Genomic DNA, 19,914 nt, shown 5'->3' with positions numbered 1-19,914 from the left:
GCGGAGCGGGCGGCATTCACGCCCAGCAGGCTGCAAAGCTCCCCAGTGCAACTCTCCGCTCCTGAAGGGATGCAGGTCCGGGGAATCGGGCCCCGTGCGTGGGAATAGCGGCACTGCTGGCCCACCGTCGGCTCCCCCCGTGTCTTGGTGCTCGGTGGCGTCCTTGCAGGGCTGTTGTTTTTCCAACAGAAGGCATCCACACACACACCTGCATCATTTTTTGCTGCAAGCCCCCCAGCGTTTGGAAAAGAGGATCACCGGCGGTCCCGCCCCCCGCCCCCCAAGTCATGCCCCCGCAGGAGCTCCTGGATTACTCCCCCACGCTGCGAAGGTGCAGCACCCCCCGGGGCAGCGGCTCGGAACTGGGCATCAAGTGTGTCCTCATCGGCGACGGGGCGGTGGGCAAGACCAGCCTGATCGTGAGCTACACCACCAATGGCTACCCCGACCAGTATCAACCCACTGCCCTGGACACCTTCTCAGGTAAGCCGCGGGGAGGCGGAGAAGCTCGTCCCTTCCTTCCTGCGAGGAGCTTGATGTGTCTCCCTTTCTGCTAACTGCCTATAAGACAGTTTGGGGGGATGCACGTGAGCTGACACCCCCACTGGCCATGGAGAGGTTTGCATCCCAGGGTGGGATTCTAACCAGAGAACCTGAGCTCTTACTCCAGAAAGTATCAGACTCTATAAGATCCGAAAGGTGGGATATAAAGTACCTAAAGAAGTGATTTTCATTTTTTTTTTCATCTCATGGCACACTGACAAGGTGTAAAAAGTGTCAAGGCACACCATCAGGTTTTGGACAATTGACACGGCACACCCTGTTGCTGGCACAGGGATCACATCCCCTAATGGCCCAGTTCATAAATGACATTCCCCCTAACTCCTGCGGCACATCTGTGGACCATTCACAACACACCCATGTGCCTTGGCACTCTGGTTGAAAATCATTGACCTAAAGAATGATTAAAGTGTTGGGGTCAGCCTGCTCCTGTGTGTTCCTGGAAATTCTATTGGTTTTCATAGAAAATGTGCATAGGATTGCCAACTCTTTTTTCCGTAGTACTTACTTTTAATAAGTCAGTAGTAAGACTAGTAGAAATTCAGGAGGTGAAGGTTTTCCCAGCAGCCATATGAATGACAGGAAAAACTTGTCTTGACATGGGGAAACCTTACCAGGAAAAAGAAGGTAACCTACATGTGACTTCTACATGTGACTTCTGTGTAGTTCTAAGACTGATAACCCCCCTGTATCTAATCTAATCAGTTGGAGTGTTGAAGAGGTTTGGTGATAGCTGGCTTGGGTGTCAGAGATAATGCAGCCAAACAGGCTAAGGAAACATAGGACTGTCAAGGCAGATTTAGGGGGAATCAAAAGTAAAGCTCATCTGGTGGGCTCATTCTTAGTTTTGCATGTTTTGAAGGAAGCAAATTTTAAACTCACACCATATTTAAAGCCTTGCATGTTCCCAAGGTTAAAACACTAATGATGTTGAATCAGCATTAATAGCTATGAGAACTTTTGAAAAAGGTTCTCATAGCATGAGCACATCTTGAACCTGCCAAAGGAGGTGACAACGATAAAAGTTTTGGCCTTTTACTTGAAACATGTGAGCCCTCCCCCTCTGCTAGCTATGCAAGTCACCTAGTCTATTTGATTAGTTGGGGGGGTGTTAATTGAAGGAGTAAGTATCATGAGCTTACTGCATTTCAACTGTACAGTATTCCTAATTAAAGTACAGGATGAAGGAGGTGGTTGTGTGGGAGTGTTAGAAATTCATTTATTAGGATGAAACTCCAATAGCACCTTAGGGCCTGATTACCTTAGATCTGTTTCCCACACTGCTGGTCATGTGACAGGATGCCAAACTGGAAGTGTGGGAAGGAGGGCCTGTGAAAAAAGAGTAATTTGGAGGAAGTGCTTCCAAGTGGGTAGAACAGGCTTTGAAGTGAACAGCTGTAACTATCATGAAATAAGGCACTGTATGGTTTTTGTACCCTGAGGACGATTGTCTGTTGAGACATGTTGGGCATAGAACACATTATAATAAGGGGGGGGGGAGAATGAAGCCTTGCCCTTTTTTTCATTTTCATGTGTTCTTACCCCCTCTTCCTACAACTTCCAGCATGCTCTTTGGGCACCTAGGCTTCCACACAAGGGACAGACAGTTCTGTTCTGTGTGCAATTTGTGGGTGGCTCTGGTGTTGATAGGATTGGCTGCTTGCATCCTGCTGAACAGCCCTACCATGCAAGCTTCTTGCGACAATGCAGCTGTGAAACAGACAGGAGTGTTCTCTCAAACGTGAGCTGAGAAACCCAAAGTGTTGAGTCAGGGCACCAGACAGTCTCCAAATCTGCCACCTCACCTTTAGTAGCACATTTCCTTCATGTATGTGTCTTTGGAACCGCTGGCCTTCCTGTATCAGAGATTCTGGTGATTTTAGACTACCGTTTACTGCTGATAACTTTCCCCAGTCCTTCTTAGTTGGCAACCTTCAGTCTTGAAAGGCTATGGTAACACGCTCTGAATGGTGGTTCTGGCACAGCCTCTAGTGTGGCTGAAAAGGCCGATTCAGGAGTGACAATCCCTTCCACACTGGGAGCAAGTGCAGTCTGTCCCTGGTCTGTCTCCCTGACTATGGGCCTTCCTTCTTTGCCTCAGACTGTTGGCCAAGTGTCTCTTCAAACTGGGAAAGGCCATGCTGCACAGCCTGCCTCCAAGCAGGCTGCTCAGAGGCCAGGGTTTCCCACCTGTTGAGGTCCATTCCTAAGGCCTTCAGATCCCTCTTGCAGATGTCCTTGTATCGCAGCTGTGGTCTATCTGTAGGGCGCTTTCCCTGCACTAGTTCTCCATAGAGGAGATCCTTTGGGATCCGGCCATCACCCATTCTCACAACATGACCAAGCCAACGCAGGCGTCTCTGTTTCAGCAGTGCATACGTGCTAGTCCCCAGTCCTAGTACTGCCATATTGTCCTCCCAAGGGCAGGGAGAGGATAATCTCCCAGCTTTGTCAGCATTGTCTAATGGTGAGAGATCTCCATGACAAGTTCCTCTCTTCAAAGCCTTGGTCAGAAGATCCCTGCCTTAAAGAGTTTCTGTTGGTCTGGATGCCTGCCTTGTAATGGAAAAAAGGCACAGCATGAGAGACAGAGTGCAGCTTCTGGTATTGCTTGTGAAATGCAATAGGTGAAGAGATTGGCTTTGGGGGGGGGATGTTTGTTTTCCAGGTTGTATATCTAAATAGAATGGAGATGCTGAGAGGTTGAGAAGAGGACAGTGATATGGAAAGGTCTTCCAACTGTCTCTGGTTCTTAGTCTGCCTGTTCATATTTTGGACTTGTTTGTCATCCTGTAATATATATAAATAATGCACGTTGACTGATCCAATCTGATGAATTAGGCTCTAGTTTTCCAAAGCTTATGTTATAATCCAGCATTTCTGAAAGTGTGCTCTTAGGAGCCTGTGGCTCCATGAGCACACCACAAGTGGCGCCACCATCTGCTCAGCACTGGTCGTCTGGGGCTTCCCGAGACTCTGCATGTGTGCCAGCAGGGCTCCTAGAGCCCATTACATAAAAAAACAACACAGAGTACTGTGGTGCCTAAACTTTTCAGTCTCTGGAGCCCTTTGCACTCCTAAACAGTGCAAAAGGCTCCAGAGACTGAGAACCACTGCTATAATCCATTTAGGTGCCACAGGACTGTGTGTGTGTGTTTTCTGCAACAGGTTAATGTGGTTAACACACTGATAATTTTGACTGATTACTTGCAGCCAGGAACAGTTGTAGGAACATAAGAACAGCCCCACTGGATCAGGCCATAGGCCCATCTAGTCCAGCTTCCTGTATCTCACAGCGGCCCACCAAATGCCCCAGGGAGCACACCAGATAACAAGAGACCTCATCCTGGTGCCCTCCCTTGCATCTGGCATTCTGACATAACCCATTTCTAAAATCAGGAGGTTGCGCATACACATCATGGCTTGTAACACATAATGGATTTTTCCTCCAGAAACTTGTCCAATCCCCTTTTAAAGGCGTCTAGGCTAGACGCCAGCACAACATCCTGTGGCAAGGAGTTCCACAGACCGACCACATGCTGAGTAAAGAAATATTTTCTTTTGTCTGTCCTAACCCGCCCAACACTCAATTTTAGTGGATGTCCCCTGGTTCTGGTATTATGTGAGAGTGTAAAGAGCATCTCCCTATCCACTCTGTCCATCCCCTGCATAATTTTGTATGTCTCAATCATGTCCCCCCTCAGGCATCTCTTTTCTAGGCTGAAGAGGCCCAAACGCCATAGCCTTTCCTCATAAGGAAGGTGCCCCAGCCCCGTAATCAACTTAGTCGCTCTCTTTTGCACCTTTTCCATTTCCACTATGTCTTTTTTGAGATGCGGTGACCAGAACTGGACACAATACTCCAGGTGTGGCCTTACCATCGATTTGTACAATGGCATTATAATACTAGCCGTTTTGTTCTCAATACCCTTCCTAATGATCCCAAGCATAGAATTGGCCTTCTTCACTGCCGCCGCACATTGGGTCAACACTTTCATCGACCTGTCCACCACCACCCCAAGATCTCTCTCCCAATCTGTCACAGACAGCTCAGAACCCATCAGCCTATATCTAAAGTTTTGATTTTTTGCCCCAATGTGCATGACTTTACACTTACTGACATTGAAGCGCATCTGCCATTTTGCTGCCCATTCTGCCAGTCTGGAGAGATCCTTCTGGAGCTCCTCACAATCACTTCTGGTCTTCACCACTTGGAAAAGTTTGGTGTCGTCTGCAAACTTAGCCACTTCACTGCTCAACCCTGCCTCCAGGTCATTTATGAAGAGGTTGAAAAGCACCGGTCCCAGGACAGATCCTTGGGGCACACCGCTTTTCACCTCTCTCCATTGTGAAAATTGCCCATTGACACCCACTCTCTGCTTCCTGGCCTCCAACCAGTTCTCAATTCATGAGAGGACCTGTCCTCTAATTCCCTGACTGTGGAGTTTTTTTAGTAGCCTTTGGTGAGGGACCGTGTCAAATGCCTTCTGAAAGTCCAGATATATAATGTCCACGGGTTCTCCCGCATCCACATGCCTGTTGACCTTTTCAAAGAATTCTATAAGGTTTGTGAGGCAAGACTTACCCTTACAGAAGCCATGCTGACTCTCCCTCAGCAAGGCCTGTTCATCTATGTGTTTTGAGATCCTATCTTTGATGAGGCATTCCACCATCTTACCCGGTATGGATGTTAGGCTGACCGGCCTATAGTTTCCCGGGTCCCCCCTCTTTCCCTTTTTAAAAATAGGCGTGACATTTGCTATCCTCCAATCTTCTGGCACCGTGGCTGTTTTGAGGGACAAGTTGCATACCTTAGTCAAGAGATCTGCAACTTCATTCTTCAATTCCTTAATAACTCTTGGGTGGATGCCATCAGGGCCCGGTGACTTATTGATCTTTAATTTATCAATGAGGTCTGAAACATCTTCTCTTTTAACCTCTATCTGACTTAACTCCTCGGTCAGGAGGGGCCGTTCGGGCAGCGGTATCTGCCCGAGGTCTTCTGCCGTGAAGACAGATGCAAAGAAGACAGATGCAAGGAACAAATTGCAAAAGTTTCAGGGCCCAATCCTATCCAAATTTCCAGAATGCAATGCAGCCTCACGGTAAGGGAATAAATGGTCCCATACCTTAAGGAGGCCTCTGTGACTGCCTACCTGCCACAGGATGCAGTGCATGCCCCATTGGCAAGGCTGCACTGGCACTGGAAAACTGGATAGGATTGGGGCCTCAAGCATTTTAATTGATAGGGTGATGGTAGGGCAACAGAAGAGGTGCTAAACCTCTTCTGGTTTAGCATAGAGGTTAATATATTCAACAATGAATCTGGAAGTCCCAAATTAAAATGCCATGTCTGCCATGAGCTCACTAGGTAGTCACTGGAAAACTTCTCCCTCTCATACTCACACCATCCCTAACTTGCCATATTGAAATAATAAGGCATATCAACCTTAAAGGGATGTTGTTGGAAATACAAGTGAATGTTGGCATCCTTCAGACTCGGAAGACTATGGCGTCACGCTCTGAATGGTAGTCCTGGAACACAGTGTCCTCTCTAGTGCGCGAAGCCTGGGTAAAGTAGGTATGGAGGATAGGCTGTTACCCATGCAGCAAATCCCCCCTCTCCACGTCGCTGAAATGGTCCAATGGAAAGGCAGAAGCCAATATGGTTGGTTCCAGCGGCGTCGCAGGAGTTGCCAGAATGTGACTGTGTTCAGCCATGAACTGCCTCAGGGACTCCGGCTCTGGATTTTGCCTCGAGGTTGACTCCTGAAGCCTTTTCCATAACTGGATGTAGCCACAAGGCAGTGGAGGTTTGGGATCAGAGTTTTCCTTCTCTCAGATGAGCTGCCTTCCCAGGCTGACGAGTCCCATCTCCCCGGTGGCTGTTTAGTTGCCTCTTATGACAAGTACAGCCAAACTGAGGGCGTATTCTTATCCCCAGCCCCCAGGGGATTCCCCCAGGGGAAGTGAATGTATGCAAACACTAAAGCACGATATAAATGTCAAGAATTACTGAGACTTTTCTTGGGTAAATATGAGTAGGGTTGGGCAGTTAGGTAGTTTCACCTTCCACTTTTGGTCTCTTGGAAAATGAATAGCTTTTTCCGTAGTGTGAACCTTAGAGTGAACATGCTGAAGCATGTTTGAAAGTGATGTATCTGTTTTTTTAAAATTGGGCCATGTGATGCTTGGGTGGCAGGTAGGTCATGAGTCAGTGAACAGTGGGCCAAATCTTATATTCCAGTGGTCAGTCTGAAGCTTGGATTTTCTGAGCAGTGATTTTTAAAAAGCATTTTTGCTATTTGATTAAAAAAAAAAACCAGCTAGACAAATGATCATTTGAACATGAGCTAATTAATTAATTCTCCATACATTTTAACATGAAAAAAGAATCATCTCAAGCAAGAAATTGTGGACCCAATCCAACTTTCCAGCTCCAGTGTAGCCACAATGCAGCCCATCATAAGGGAACACATGTTCCCATACCTTAAGAAGACCCCAGTGACTGCCCCTCCATCACAGGATGCAGCCCACACCCCTCTGGTTCAACTGCACCAGCACTAGAAAATTGGATAGGATTGGGCTCTGTATTTTGTTTACCCATGTGTCATGGGAGGCATCATCTTAGAAGAGGTTTTCTTCCTCCACTTATACCCAGGAAGGACTGCCTCTTCTAAGGGAATGCCTCTTCTAAGACATTTGCCATCTGCAGTTTTTACAAGTGTTAGAATTAAAAATCATGAAATCTTCCGACTCATTAATGAGGGGTAAGTTTTTGTTCAGTCTTATTGATTGCCCTTTCCCACTTCCACAGCAGCAGATGTGCTTTTTGGAAGAACAGACCTTATTCCGATGCTTTGTATCCACTGTACCATGTTTACTTTCTTTCTCTGCAAATTGGCTTCCAAGTTCTAGCAGCGCTAGCCTAAAAAGTTGTGCTCTGCACAACCTGCAAATGTCCATTGCTTCCCCTTCTTTGAACAATAACTGAAGCCTATTTTCTAGAGGTGTTTGTTTGTAACAAGAACTCAGGCCAGGATACAATGCGTCCTTATCACCTTTTTCCCCATTACAGCAGTAGCCCTGGGAGATGCTGCTTTATCTATGGCCACCCAATGAGTTTTCATAGCTCAGCAATGATTTGAACCTTGTCTCATAAGAACATAAGAACAGCCCCACTGGATCAGGCCATAGGCCCATCTAGTCCAGCTTCCTGTATCTCACAGCGGCCCACCAAATGCCCCAGGGAGCACACCAGATAACAAGAGACCTCATCCTGGTGCCCTCCCCTGCATCTGGCATTCTGACATAACCCATTTCTAAAATCAGGAGGTTACGCATACACATCATGGCTTGTACCCCATAATGGATTTTTCCTCCAGAAACTTGTCCAATCCCCTTTTAAAGGCGTCCAGGCTAGACGCCAGCACCACATCCTGTGGCAAGGAGTTCCACAGACCAACCACATGCTGAGTAAAGAAATATTTTCTTTTGTCTGTCCTAACCCGCCCAACACTCAATTTTATTGGATGTCCCCTGGTTCTGGTATTATGTGAGAGTGTAAAGAGCATCTCCCTATCCACTCTGTCCATTCCCTGCATAATTTTGTATGTCTCAATCATGTCCCCCCTCAAGCGTCTCTTTTCTAGGCTGAAGAGGCCCAAACGCCGTAGCCTTTCCTCATAAGGAAGGTGCCCTAGCCCCGTAATCATCTTAGTCACTCTCTTTTGCACCTTTTCCATTTCCACTATGTCTTTTTTGAGATGCGGCGACCAGAACTGGACACAATACTCCAGGTGTGGCCTTACCATAGATTTGTACGACGGCATTATAATACTAGCTGTTTTGTTCTCAATACCCTTCCTAATGATCCCAAGCATAGAATTGGCCTTCTTCACTGCCGCCGCACATTGGGTCAACACTTTCATCGACCTGTCCACCACCACCCCAAGATCTCTCTCCCAATCTGTCACAGACAGCTCAGAACCCATCAGCCTATATCTAAAGTTTTGATTTTTTGCCCCAATGTGCATGACTTTACACTTACTGACATTGAAGCGCATCTGCCATTTTGCTGCCCATTCTGCCAGTCTGGAGAGATCCTTCTGGAGCTCCTCACAATCACTTTTGGTCTTTACCACTCGGAAAAGTTTGGTGTCATCTGCAAACTTAGCCACTTCACTGCTCAACCCTGCCTCCAGGTCATTTATGAAGAGGTTGAAAAGCACCGGTCCCAGGACAGATCCTTGGGGCACACCACTTTTCACCTCTCTCCATTGCATATCCATGTGGAATCCACATGACCACATATCCATGTGGAATCCACATGGAGTCTCTCATGTGCATATCCAGTGGAATCCACAGCATCACCAATGGCTCCTTCAAATTGGGGTGCACTTTGAATAGAGACCCTAAGGCTGCATCCTCCAGGCCCATTTGGAAACTCAGACGATCATCCCATTTATGGGCAGGGTGAAGTTCCAAACTGCACACCCAGATTTGAGAAGCTATAGTGTAGGTTCTCCTTGAAATCCAGGCCAACTTTATAACAATCTTCCAAAGTTTCTTTCTCTTTTTTTAATTAAATGACTCAAAACATTTGTCTCTCATTTATTCAGCACTGACCATAGACCTTCCCTCAAGCTTCAGCCCCTTCCATTGCAGAGGGAGAACATTCTCCCAGCAGTTTTCCCTAAATGAAACATATGCTGTGTGCATTATGTGATAAAGTACATAGAATCAGATTTATCCAGAGGGGGCTTGGTTGTTCACAGAAAGGCTTTTCCACCCAACTCCAATGTAATATGTGTGGCTGGGATTTTGCTTCAGTGTGTCAGTACTGTACAGACACAATGGTTCAAGCAAAAGGTCCAAAAGTGCATGATGCAGACTAAGGAGGTCTGAGCCCAGTCAGTGCCTGAATGGGGGAGTGCCTGAGAATCCTAAGAATGCTACTCTGCATTCAATCATGAAAGAAAGCTGGTATATACAGTAAATATAATAAATACCAGCTAAAACATGTTTGGGGTATGCATCAATGAATGGCATGGAAGGTTCTGTAGACTTCTTGGCTGTCAGTGGAATAACAGATTGTGAGTGGCAAGTGAGCAGATAAAATAATGTTATAGTAGTCTTGATAGCACTGGAAAACAGATGTAGTTCCCATGTATGTGCTTGAGACTGGAGCTGCTGGTGTTTGTCATTGCAAGTTTTCCACTTGGGGGTCAGTAATATGCATGACCTTCGTCCACCAAACTATCCTGTTTAGCCAGCTTATACTGAAACTCTTGCAGCCTTTGAAGGGAGAGGACAATGCATGTTTCAGGTCAGAGAGACCTACAAACTAGAGGAAAGAAACTTCCTCATACCAGCACATTATTCTGGATTTTGGCTCATCTCAAAAGGGGCACAGTTCCGCCTGCTTCTGCACCCCACCACTTGTGTGCGTCCTCCTAGCCAAAGGGAAATGACAATATGCAATTGTTGAGCAAATGCAAGTGAATCTCTTCCTTCTGCAACCTGGAAGTCAGTAACAATGATCCCTAGGAACCTCTTAGTCTGGGTTCTGATAAAAGTGGGCTAGCTCTTAGGGCAAATCCCTTCATGACCACCATACAGGCCAGTCCTGTGCATAACTTAGATGAAAATGCCCTATCACTGAAAGCCGCAGGAATATTTATAGATGTGGCCACATTGCATCAATGCCATGGCCTCCATAATAAATGGTAGATCCCCAGAGTATGAGCTGCTAGGGCTGTGGAGAGTACAGGAACTAGCTCTTCTTGAGCCTTGTTGGCAATTGTGCCTCGATTATAGTTCAGTGAACTCTTGACTGCTGCTCAAGCACCCTTAAGTCTGTAGCTTCAGGTGGAATGGCAGTCCAGGGAAGAGGGCTTGCATCTTGAAGCCCTCATTTCCAGATTTCCTGGACAGGTAATCCTCAACTTTTTGGTGTCTGACTTGAGAACAACCTCATTGCTGCTTTCGCACTTTATCCAGCCTTGTGCTTTCACACAGGTGCGATATTAGTGTTCTGAATTGTGTTGGTTCCAGGTTTGGATAAATGTCTGGAATGGAACTTGGACCTAAGTACTGCCCAGGTAAGTAAAGGGCAATGCTGGAAGAAATTACTTGGCAGCTGCATCTCCCACTCCAAGTATAACATTGGCAAGGGAAGGAGAATGGAGGAGCAATCTGAACAAGAACATATGAAACTGTCTTATATTGTGTCAGTCCATTGAACATAGTTAGTTGGCAACCTTCAGTCTCGAAAGACTATGGTATCACGCTCTGAAAGGTGGTTCTGGAACAGCGTCTAGTGTGGCTGAAAAGGCCGATTCGGGAGTGACAATCCCTTCCACACTGGGAGCAAGTGCAGTCTGTCCCTGGCCTGTCTCCCTGGCTATGGGCCTTCCTTCTTTGCCTCTTACCCTCAGACTGTTGGACAAGTGTCTCTTCAAACTGGGAAAGGCCATGTTGCACAGCCTGCCTCCAAGTGGGCCGCTCAGAGGCCAGGGTTTCCCACTTGTTGAGGTCCACTCCTAAGGCCTTCAGATCCCTCTTGCAGATGTCCTTGTATCGCAGCTGTGGTCTACCCGTAGGACGCTTTCCTTGCACGAGTTCTCCATAGAGGAGATCCTTTGGGATCCGGCCATCATCCATTCTCACGACATGACCGAGCCAACGCAGGCGTCTCTGTTTCAGTAGTGCATACATGCTAGGGATTCCAGCACATTCCAGGACTGTGTTGTTTGGAACTTTGTCCTGCCAGGTGATGCTGAGAATACGTCGGAGGCAGCGCATGTGGAAAGCATTCAGTTTCCTCTCCTGTTGTGAGTGAAGAGTCCATGACTCGCTGCAGTACAGAAGTGTACTCAGGACGCAAGCTCTGTAGACCTGGATCTTGGTATGTTCCGTCAGCTTCTTGTTGAACCAGACTCTCTTTGTGAGTCTGGAAAACGTGGTAGCTGCTTTACCGATGCGTTTCAATTGAAATACCGATTGAAATTGATTCAATTGAAATACCGATGCATTTCAATGGAAATGTCCCTGCAGCTCCATTGAACATAGCCCATCAATATTTACTCTGGCAGCAGCTCTCCAAAAGTCTTCAAAAGAGGAGTTCAAACTTTTGGCAGGAAGGCCACATCATCTCTCAGATACTGTGTTGGGAGCCAGAAAAAAAATTAATTTACATTTAAAATTTGAATAAATTTACATGAACAAATATATTAGAGATGGAACTTGTATGAATGAATGAAGGTCTTTCGATAGCTCAAGGCCTTGTTCAAAAGCAAGGCCGGCCTTTCCTTTATTGCCGCTGCTGCTTCACAGACATGAAACAGCGAGCAGTGGAGAGAAAACTCAATCTGCAGCTCACACCCAAGATCAAACAGTCGGCCCTTGCGCTGAGAACAGGTGTTGGGCTCTGTGGTCCTGAGGCTAATTGGAGACTAGGGAATCCCTTTGGGTCCAATTGGGAGTTGCCGAGGGCCACAAATGGCCCCTTGGGCTGGGGTTTGGGCACTCCTGGTCTAGAGGCAAAGGTCTTTCTCATCAGCTCCTTTTTGAGCCTTTTGAATGATGATGCTGAAGGACTGAACCTGGGAACTTCAGCATGCAAAGAGTGAGCACTGATGAGCACTGATCTTGGACAGAGTTGCACTGGGATACTCAACTCAAGCAGCACCAGCTCTGCTACACATACTAACAGTATGTATTCACATATAAGAACATAAGAACAGCCCCGCTGGATCAGGCCATAGGCCCATCTAATTCAGCTTCCTGTATCTCACAGTGGCCCACCAAATGCCCCAGGGAGTACACCAGATAACAAGACAGCAAGAGACTTGCATCCTGGTGCCCTCCCTTGCACCTGGCATTCTGACATAACCCATTTCTAGAATCAGGAGGTTGCACATAAACATAATGGCTTGTAACCCGTGATGGATTTTTCCTCCAGAATTTGTCCAATTCCTTTTTAAAAGCGTCTAGGCTCAATGCGATCACCACGCCCTGTGGCAGGGAGTTCCACTAACCAACTACACGCTGAGTAAATAAATATTTTCTTTTAGTCCTAAAAACATATAGAACATTGAATTCTGTTTTTGCATTGGTAGGTCTCTGTTCATGCCAGCCATTTTCCATTAGCTGTGTAGGGTTGGCAAGAACAAAGTAATGAGACACCAAGAGGGAAATGCCCATTATCTTGAAGATCAAACCAGCATCGAAGCAACTGTTTTGACCAGGAACAGGTTTCTCTTCTTTCTCTGTGGCTGTGATGTGGTAACAAACACAACTGTCTCCCAGCCGTAAGGAAGGGATGGCTTGCACATCTTGCTGTTGTGATAGCTGAAGAGGTGCTGTGTGACCTTGATCTGTCATTGTCTCCCTTTCTTTTTCCTTTGGCATTCACATGGATCAGTTGTTTAGTGCAGCAAGCATTCTCTCACAACTCTTTCCCCGCCCCACCCCTAACACAGCAGCACGCAAACTTTTCATGGAGGTTTGTCATATCAGTTGTAGGGAGCCTTTACCTTCCAGGACCAGAACATTCGCTAGGTAGATCTCCCTCCCCAGGGATGTACCATGGGTGGGGCGGCAGGTGAGGCAGAGTCTCCCCACCAGAGTCCTTGACAAAGCACCACCACATGTGAAGTGTGCAAGCACTCACAACTGACACGCTGCTTTCCAAAGAACTCCAGTGGGGAGGCTCTGCTTCATCTGCCTCCCTATCTACCACACTTCCCTGTTCTTCCCCCCACCTCGCTCCTATCCTCTAATCCAGAGGTGGTAGCATTTAGATCCATTCCACCACCCAAGGACAGCTACTGTTTGTCCAGATTAGGAGCCGTAATTATTTCCCTACCATCATGATGGTGACGCAAGACACCTTGACACCTGGCTTGCCCCACAGAGCTGGCACCACTATTTGGCAGGCTGTAGTAGCCAAATTCAGGTGACGGTTTTGGGGTTATGCATTTATTTAATTCATAAAATTTATAAGAACCGCAGGGTGTCGTTTAGCAATCGATAGAAACAGTGCCAAAAAATGATACACAAATGAACCATTGCAGCAGGTAAAAACCAAAGACAGCAATGAAAATTCAGCTTATGAATTTAAAATCAAGAGCGTATATAAAAACTAAGCGTAACAGAGCAGAATCAAGAAAAGGGTAAAAGAAATAAATATGATTCTGCTGCATTTCTAGAAACTGGTAGCTGTTTGTCCAACCTAACCTTTTTAAGTGAGAAGTTCATCCTCTGGATGCTGCTACTGATAAAGTCCTATCCCACATCTCCACCAACCACCTATTTGCAGCAATGAGACATGAGGCAGGGCCTTTAATGTCACGCTCAACGCAATGGTGGAAACACTCATCTACTAGTTGCTCAATTTTTTTTTTTAAAGTATCAAACCCCTGCAAGCCCTCCTTTCTTCCTTCTCCCAGCAGCAGTGTTTTTGCTTTTGACTTTTGACTTTTATGTGTTTATTCATTGGAGCTGGTACAGTGAGTTCACCCCCTCCTGTTTTCTGGGCTGGCATTAAATGCATCTAGGCATTTAAAAAATAAAAACAAACGAGACCAAACTTCATCTGTAATGTATTGGAAGTTGTCTTGCCAGGCTTAATGATGTATCACACAAAGGATGGAATATGCTTGGGGCAGCCTTTGCCTGATGATATTGAATGGCAGTGAGGAAGCAGGAGTTATTTCTCTAAGAAAGTCACTGCAAGTTCTAAAGCCAGTTGTTTGTGTGCCCCTTTCCACTGCTGGCATCCTTCAGTCTCAGAAGACTATGGTATCACTATGGTATCCTCTGAATTGTGGTTCTGGAACAGTGTCTAGTGCGGCTGAAAAGGCCCCTTTCCGCTCCTCTGCTAATGGCATCAAGCCTGAGAAGTGATTAACCTTGTATCTCTGTAAAATAAAGAGCAGGTCCACGCCCTAGTTGAATAAAGCACATGGTGCTAATATCACTAGTTGGTGTTAAGTACGGGCTATTGTCACCTTTAGCACAGGATGTCTCCTCTCCTCCATGACATATTCATGCTAATTATGCATCTTGTCCTAACTGATTTTTACCACTCTGGCCTCTCCCCTTCCTGTATTATCTGTTAGTTGAGTTCTCCCCACAGATCAACAGAGGGTAGCTTGTTTTTGTGTTTTGTCCTGTGAGCTGGCATGTTTACAACCACAACCACCACCACCCTCACCCTACCCCACCCCACCCCCCCACCCAGTCCATCTGCATCTCCTTCTGACCTTTTCCTCTGGACACTCAACTATGTCCTCAACTGCCAGGGATCAGGATGCTTCCCTCTTACATTTGTGTCCCTTTTTTGTTCCCCTCAGCATGAAAGGTGGCGTAAAAATACTATTCGTAAATAAATGTTAAATTGTAAGCTGCTTTGGGAGCCAACCTGCTGAAAAGTGGAGTATAAATATGCAGGGGAGACGATCAAACTTCCATGAACGTTCTGGAGATTGACTGGCTCATATCTTTATTCTAAAAACCTATATGTACTCCCAAACTTCTGGAAGTAGAGGAAAGAAGACTGCTTAAAAAGGACTTCACACAGTAACTTGCCATCATTAATCAGTCCAGTCACCTATTTATGCTTTTATTCTGTTGTGTTTTTTCTGGTCTTATTCATCCTCTGTGCCAGTGCCATTTGATGTTTCTGCCCTCAGGGGAACACTTTCATGATTAAATTGTCTGCTAAGAAACCAGTGAGCCCCTGCAGTGAAACCGCTGTGCAGAAATCAGTGGGGAAAAATTGACCTGTTGCAAAGACTGTGACTATGAAACCTCCAAGGGAGGGGCCTCTGTCTTGTATCTGAGGCTGCTTGTGTGGTTTTGCTAGGTCAGGGTGCCTTGCAATTATGGAGAGGTGCAGCTGTTGCAAGCATGGCACAAATAACTTGCCACCAGTGCAATTTCACTGTTGACAGTAAACAAGGACGGATGTTTGGAACAAGGTTCCATCACTTCATTAGTGTGTCAGCGAGACAAAGGAGGTCATCCAAGAGGTGTGGAAGCCTGTGCTTTTTAAACAGCCTTCTTGGTGACCAGGAATGTCTGCATAGCAAAAAGTAAATAATGAGCACGCATATACACACATATGTGTTGTGCTCTGTGTACGTGTGGTGACAACCCACTGAGAAGCCCAAGCAAATTCTGACTTCCCCAGCAAGTGTATTTTCAAGAGTCAGGTGTGAAATTGACAATAGGTGCAGATTAACCTTTATGTCCTTCCATGTAGGCATTTCAGCTTTTGTCAAGGTACCACAATGCTGTTGTGAGAACACAGTTCTCTTGTGCTTGTCATCTTTTCTTGCACATGCCCCTTGCTGTTTTAGCTGTAAGCGTGCAGGGGTAATGTCCTGGTTTCTGTGATTTTTGCTGTTTACATAACTTATAGTCATTCGGTGTGTGCTCCTGTGTCTGTGCGTGTATGCAAGCAAGTACAGGTAGCTAGGAAGCAATTGCTTGAGTTAATGAGCTGCATTCATCCCAATCTAAATATTTAGAAAGATCAACGTTCCCTATTACATTATTGCCAGCCTTCCATTTGACTAAACATTAGCAATAGGAAGGAACCCTGAATCAAAATCATTTGAAAAGACCTACCTTTCCTTCTCACACCCTACCCCATATTTCTGTAAGATGGAAACTGAGAGCTGAATCCACACAGGTAAAGTAAAACACACAGTGGATGTCTGCATGGGAAGAAGTTCTAATAGGTGTCTGAAAGAAAAATCATGCTGAGTGTAAGGCTGCATTGTTCACACAATTAACTGAGGTGTTGGTCAGTGAGCAGACACAGTGGTCCATGCGGATCAAAGGCATTGGCATGGGTAGACTGAGTGGGTTTGGATGCACATCTTGCCCACTCTGAAAAGTCTTATGTCCGCTAATGTTGGTACATTCTCATAGTGTGCTCCCATCTCAAAAAAGACATATTGGAAATGGAAAAGGTGCAAAAGAGAGCGACTAAGATGATTACGGGGCTGGGGCACCTTCCTTATGAGGAAAGGCTACGGCGTTTGGGCCTCTTCAGCCTAGAAAAGAGACGCCTGAGGGGGGACATGATTGAGACATACAAAATTATGCAGGGGATGGACAGAGTGGATAGGGAGATGCTCTAGCAAAGATCAAAGATAGGATCTCAAAACACATAGACGAACAGGCCTTGCTGAGGGAGAGTCAGCATGGCTTCTGTAAGGGTAAGTCTTGCCTCACGAACCTTATAGAATTCTTTGAAAAGGTCAACAGGCATGTGGCTGCGGGACAACCTGTAGACATTATATATCTGGACTCTCAGAAGGCATTTGACACGGTCCCTCACCAAAGGCTACTGAAAAAACTCCACAGTCAGGGAATTAGAGGACAGGTCCTCTCATGGATTGAGAACTGGTTGGAGGCCAGGAAGCAGAGAGTGGGTGTCAATGGGAAATTTTCACAATGGAGAGAGGTGAAAAGCGGTGTGCCCCAAGGATCTGTCCTGGGACCGGTGCTTTTCAACCTCTTCATAAATGACCTGGAGACAGGGTTGAGCAGTGAAGTGGCTAGGTTTGCAGACGACACCAAACTTTTCCGAGTGGTGAAGACCAGAAGTGATTGTGAGGAGCTCCAGAAGGATCTCTCCAGACTGGCAGAATGGGCAGCAAAATGGCAGATGCGCTTCAATGTCAGTAAGTGTAAAGTCATGCACATTGGGGCAAAAAATCAAAACTTTAGATATAGGCTGATGGGTTCTGAGCTGTCTGTGACAGATCAGGAAAGAGATCTTGGGGTGGTGGTGGACAGGTCGATGAAAGTGTCGACCCAATGTGCGGCGGCAGTGAAGAAGGCCAATTCTATGCTTGGGATCATTAGGAAAGGTATTGAGAACAAAACGGCTAGTATTATAATGCCGTTGTACAAATCTATGGTAAGGCCACACCTGGAGTATTGTGTCCAGTTCTGGTCGCCGCATCTCAAAAAAGACATAGTGGAAATTGAAAAGGTGCAAAAGAGAGCGACTAAGATGATTACGGGGCTGGGGCACCTTCCTTATGAGGAAAGGCTACGGCGTTTGGGCCTCTTCAGCCTAGAAAAGAGACGCCTGAGGGGGGACATGATTGAGACATACAAAATTATGCAGGGGATGGACAGAGTGGATAGGGAGATGCTCTTTACACTCTCACATAATACCAGAACCAGGGGACATCCACTGAAATTGAGTGTTGGGCGGGTTAGGACAGACAAAAGAAAATATTTCTTTACTCAGCATGTGGTTGGTCTGTGGAACTCCTTGCCACAGGATGTGGTGCTGGCGTCTAGCCTGGACGCCTTTAAAAGGGGATTGGACAAGTTTCTGGAGGAAAAATCCATTATGGGGTACAAGCCATGATGTGTATGCGCAACCTCCTGATTTTAGAAATGGGTTATGTCAGAATGCCAGATGCAGGGGAGGGCACCAGGATGAGGTCTCTTGTTATCTGGTGTGCTCCCTGGGGCATTTGGTGGGCCGCTGTGAGATACAGGAAGCTGGACTAGATGGGCCTATGGCCTGATCCAGTGGGGCTGTTCTTATGTTCTTATGTCAGACTAAAAGTGGGGGGGAGACCTGGGCTGAAATCACACTGGGCCACAAAGCTCACTGGGTGACTTAGGAACAGTCCGTTTCCTCAGCCTAATCTAACTCACAGCCTTGTTGCAAGGGTTGGGGGGGGATGAGTGGGAACATTCTTGGTTCTAGCCAGGAAAGGAATGGGAGTATTTTAGATGGTACTGTGCAGCTTCTCACATTGAGGCTACTCCCAGGTACATGAAGGGAGACAGTGCTGAATATGCATGAAGTACATGAACAAGCACTTACTCATCTTCTCTCTCTGTTTGCAGTTCAGGTCCTAGTGGATGGTGCACCGCTCCGGATTCATCTGTGGGACACGGCAGGACAGGTGAGGTTCATAAATCTAGTTAAAAGACATAGAGACAGTTTCGGTTATCATAAGGTGACAAGAATGATGTCAGAAAAAGGAGTTGATGAAAATCTGGGAAGAAGAGTGAAATTATAATACTAGCATTATGTAATCATGATGTTGGTACAAATAAGTAACTTTTATATGACATACAGTATCTAGATGTACTGGTACATAGCATATTTTTATATAACATGCTTCAAATGCATCATCTTGTAAGTCCTTACAATAGGCCTGTGTATAAGCTAGTCTTTATCCCATGTTGCAAATGGAAGGGATGTGCTGAGACCAAGGGAATCATGGCTTTTCTAAAACTACCTAGTGAGATTATGCCTAAGACGAGTTTCCATTTTGTGACTCTAGTAACTGAAATGCACAGAGCCCGCACAGAGCCCTTTACAGCCAGGATTCTTACAAGGTGAGGTACCTGTATACAGAGCCACAAAACTTCCTTGCTGTGGGGGAGAGATGAGCTCAAGGGAGATACCTGTCCTCCCCAAAGATTGTGGAGAATCTGCTTTTCTTTGTTTTTTATTGGAATCTTTCATCCAGTGGGCCTTAAAGAATGCAACTTTCCATCCTTTTCCATATACCTGGCTTAACCTATACCTGGTATAAAAGGGATCTACCAATATGTCTTTTTTCCTCTTATTTACACCTGGGATAGTGCAAACTGTTTGGATTTTGGTTTACCAAGGCAGCTTTCAGCAAGGAAGGTTGAGAACACCTCCTTTAGTGGAAGATACAAAGTAGTTGTACCTGAGAACCTGCTAGCTCTCCTATCATTATTGCTATAAGTGTCGGTCACAAACTGATCTGGATGTCTCTGTTTTCCTTCCATAGGAAGACTTTGATATTCTCCGTTCACTCTGCTACCCCGACACTGATGTGTTCTTGGTTTGCTTCAGCGTTGTGAATCCCACATCCTTCCAAAACATTATAGAGAAATGGATCCCTGAAATACGAACTCACAACCCCCAGACCCCAGTGGTGCTGGTGGGGACACAAGCTGACCTGAGGGATGATGTCAACGTGCTGATCAGCCTGGACCGCTACCATGTGAAGCCTGTGCCTAGAACTCAGGCTGAAGGCCTGGCTGAGAAAATCCAGGCTCAGGCATACGTCGAGTGCTCTGCTCTGACCCAAAAGAACCTGAAGGAGGTTTTTGATACGGCCATTGTCAGTGCAGTGGAGCACAAGGCCCAGCAGGAAAAGAAAATGACAGCCAAAGGAATCAAAACCCTCTCCAAGTGCCGATGGAAGAAGTTCTTCTGCTTTGTTTGAAAAGCTGGTGTGGTGGATGACAGGCTTTTGAGCCAGGATTTGACCTCACACCTTCTCCCATCGAGGGTGAAGTGACTCAGAAATGGCTCCAACA

The 19,914-nt window shown here is 46.3% G+C and overlaps 1 protein-coding gene across 1 annotated transcript; it reads left to right on the top strand.

Annotated features, from left to right (window-relative positions):
• The first annotated feature begins 287 nt into the window (after positions 1 to 287).
• RHOV (ras homolog family member V) lies at positions 288 to 19,820 on the top strand. The gene is made up of 3 exons (XM_066630998.1): positions 288 to 483; positions 18,457 to 18,515; positions 19,380 to 19,820. Exons 1-3 carry the CDS (start codon positions 288 to 290, stop codon positions 19,818 to 19,820), a joined length of 696 nt encoding a protein of 231 aa, XP_066487095.1.
• Positions 19,821 to 19,914: the final 94 nt, after the last annotated feature.

This window comes from Tiliqua scincoides, chromosome 1, assembly GCF_035046505.1.
Source record: "Tiliqua scincoides isolate rTilSci1 chromosome 1, rTilSci1.hap2, whole genome shotgun sequence".
NCBI classification, from domain to species: Eukaryota; Metazoa; Chordata; class Lepidosauria; order Squamata; family Scincidae; genus Tiliqua; species Tiliqua scincoides.
This window is presented reverse-complemented; position numbering and strand designations above follow the sequence as displayed.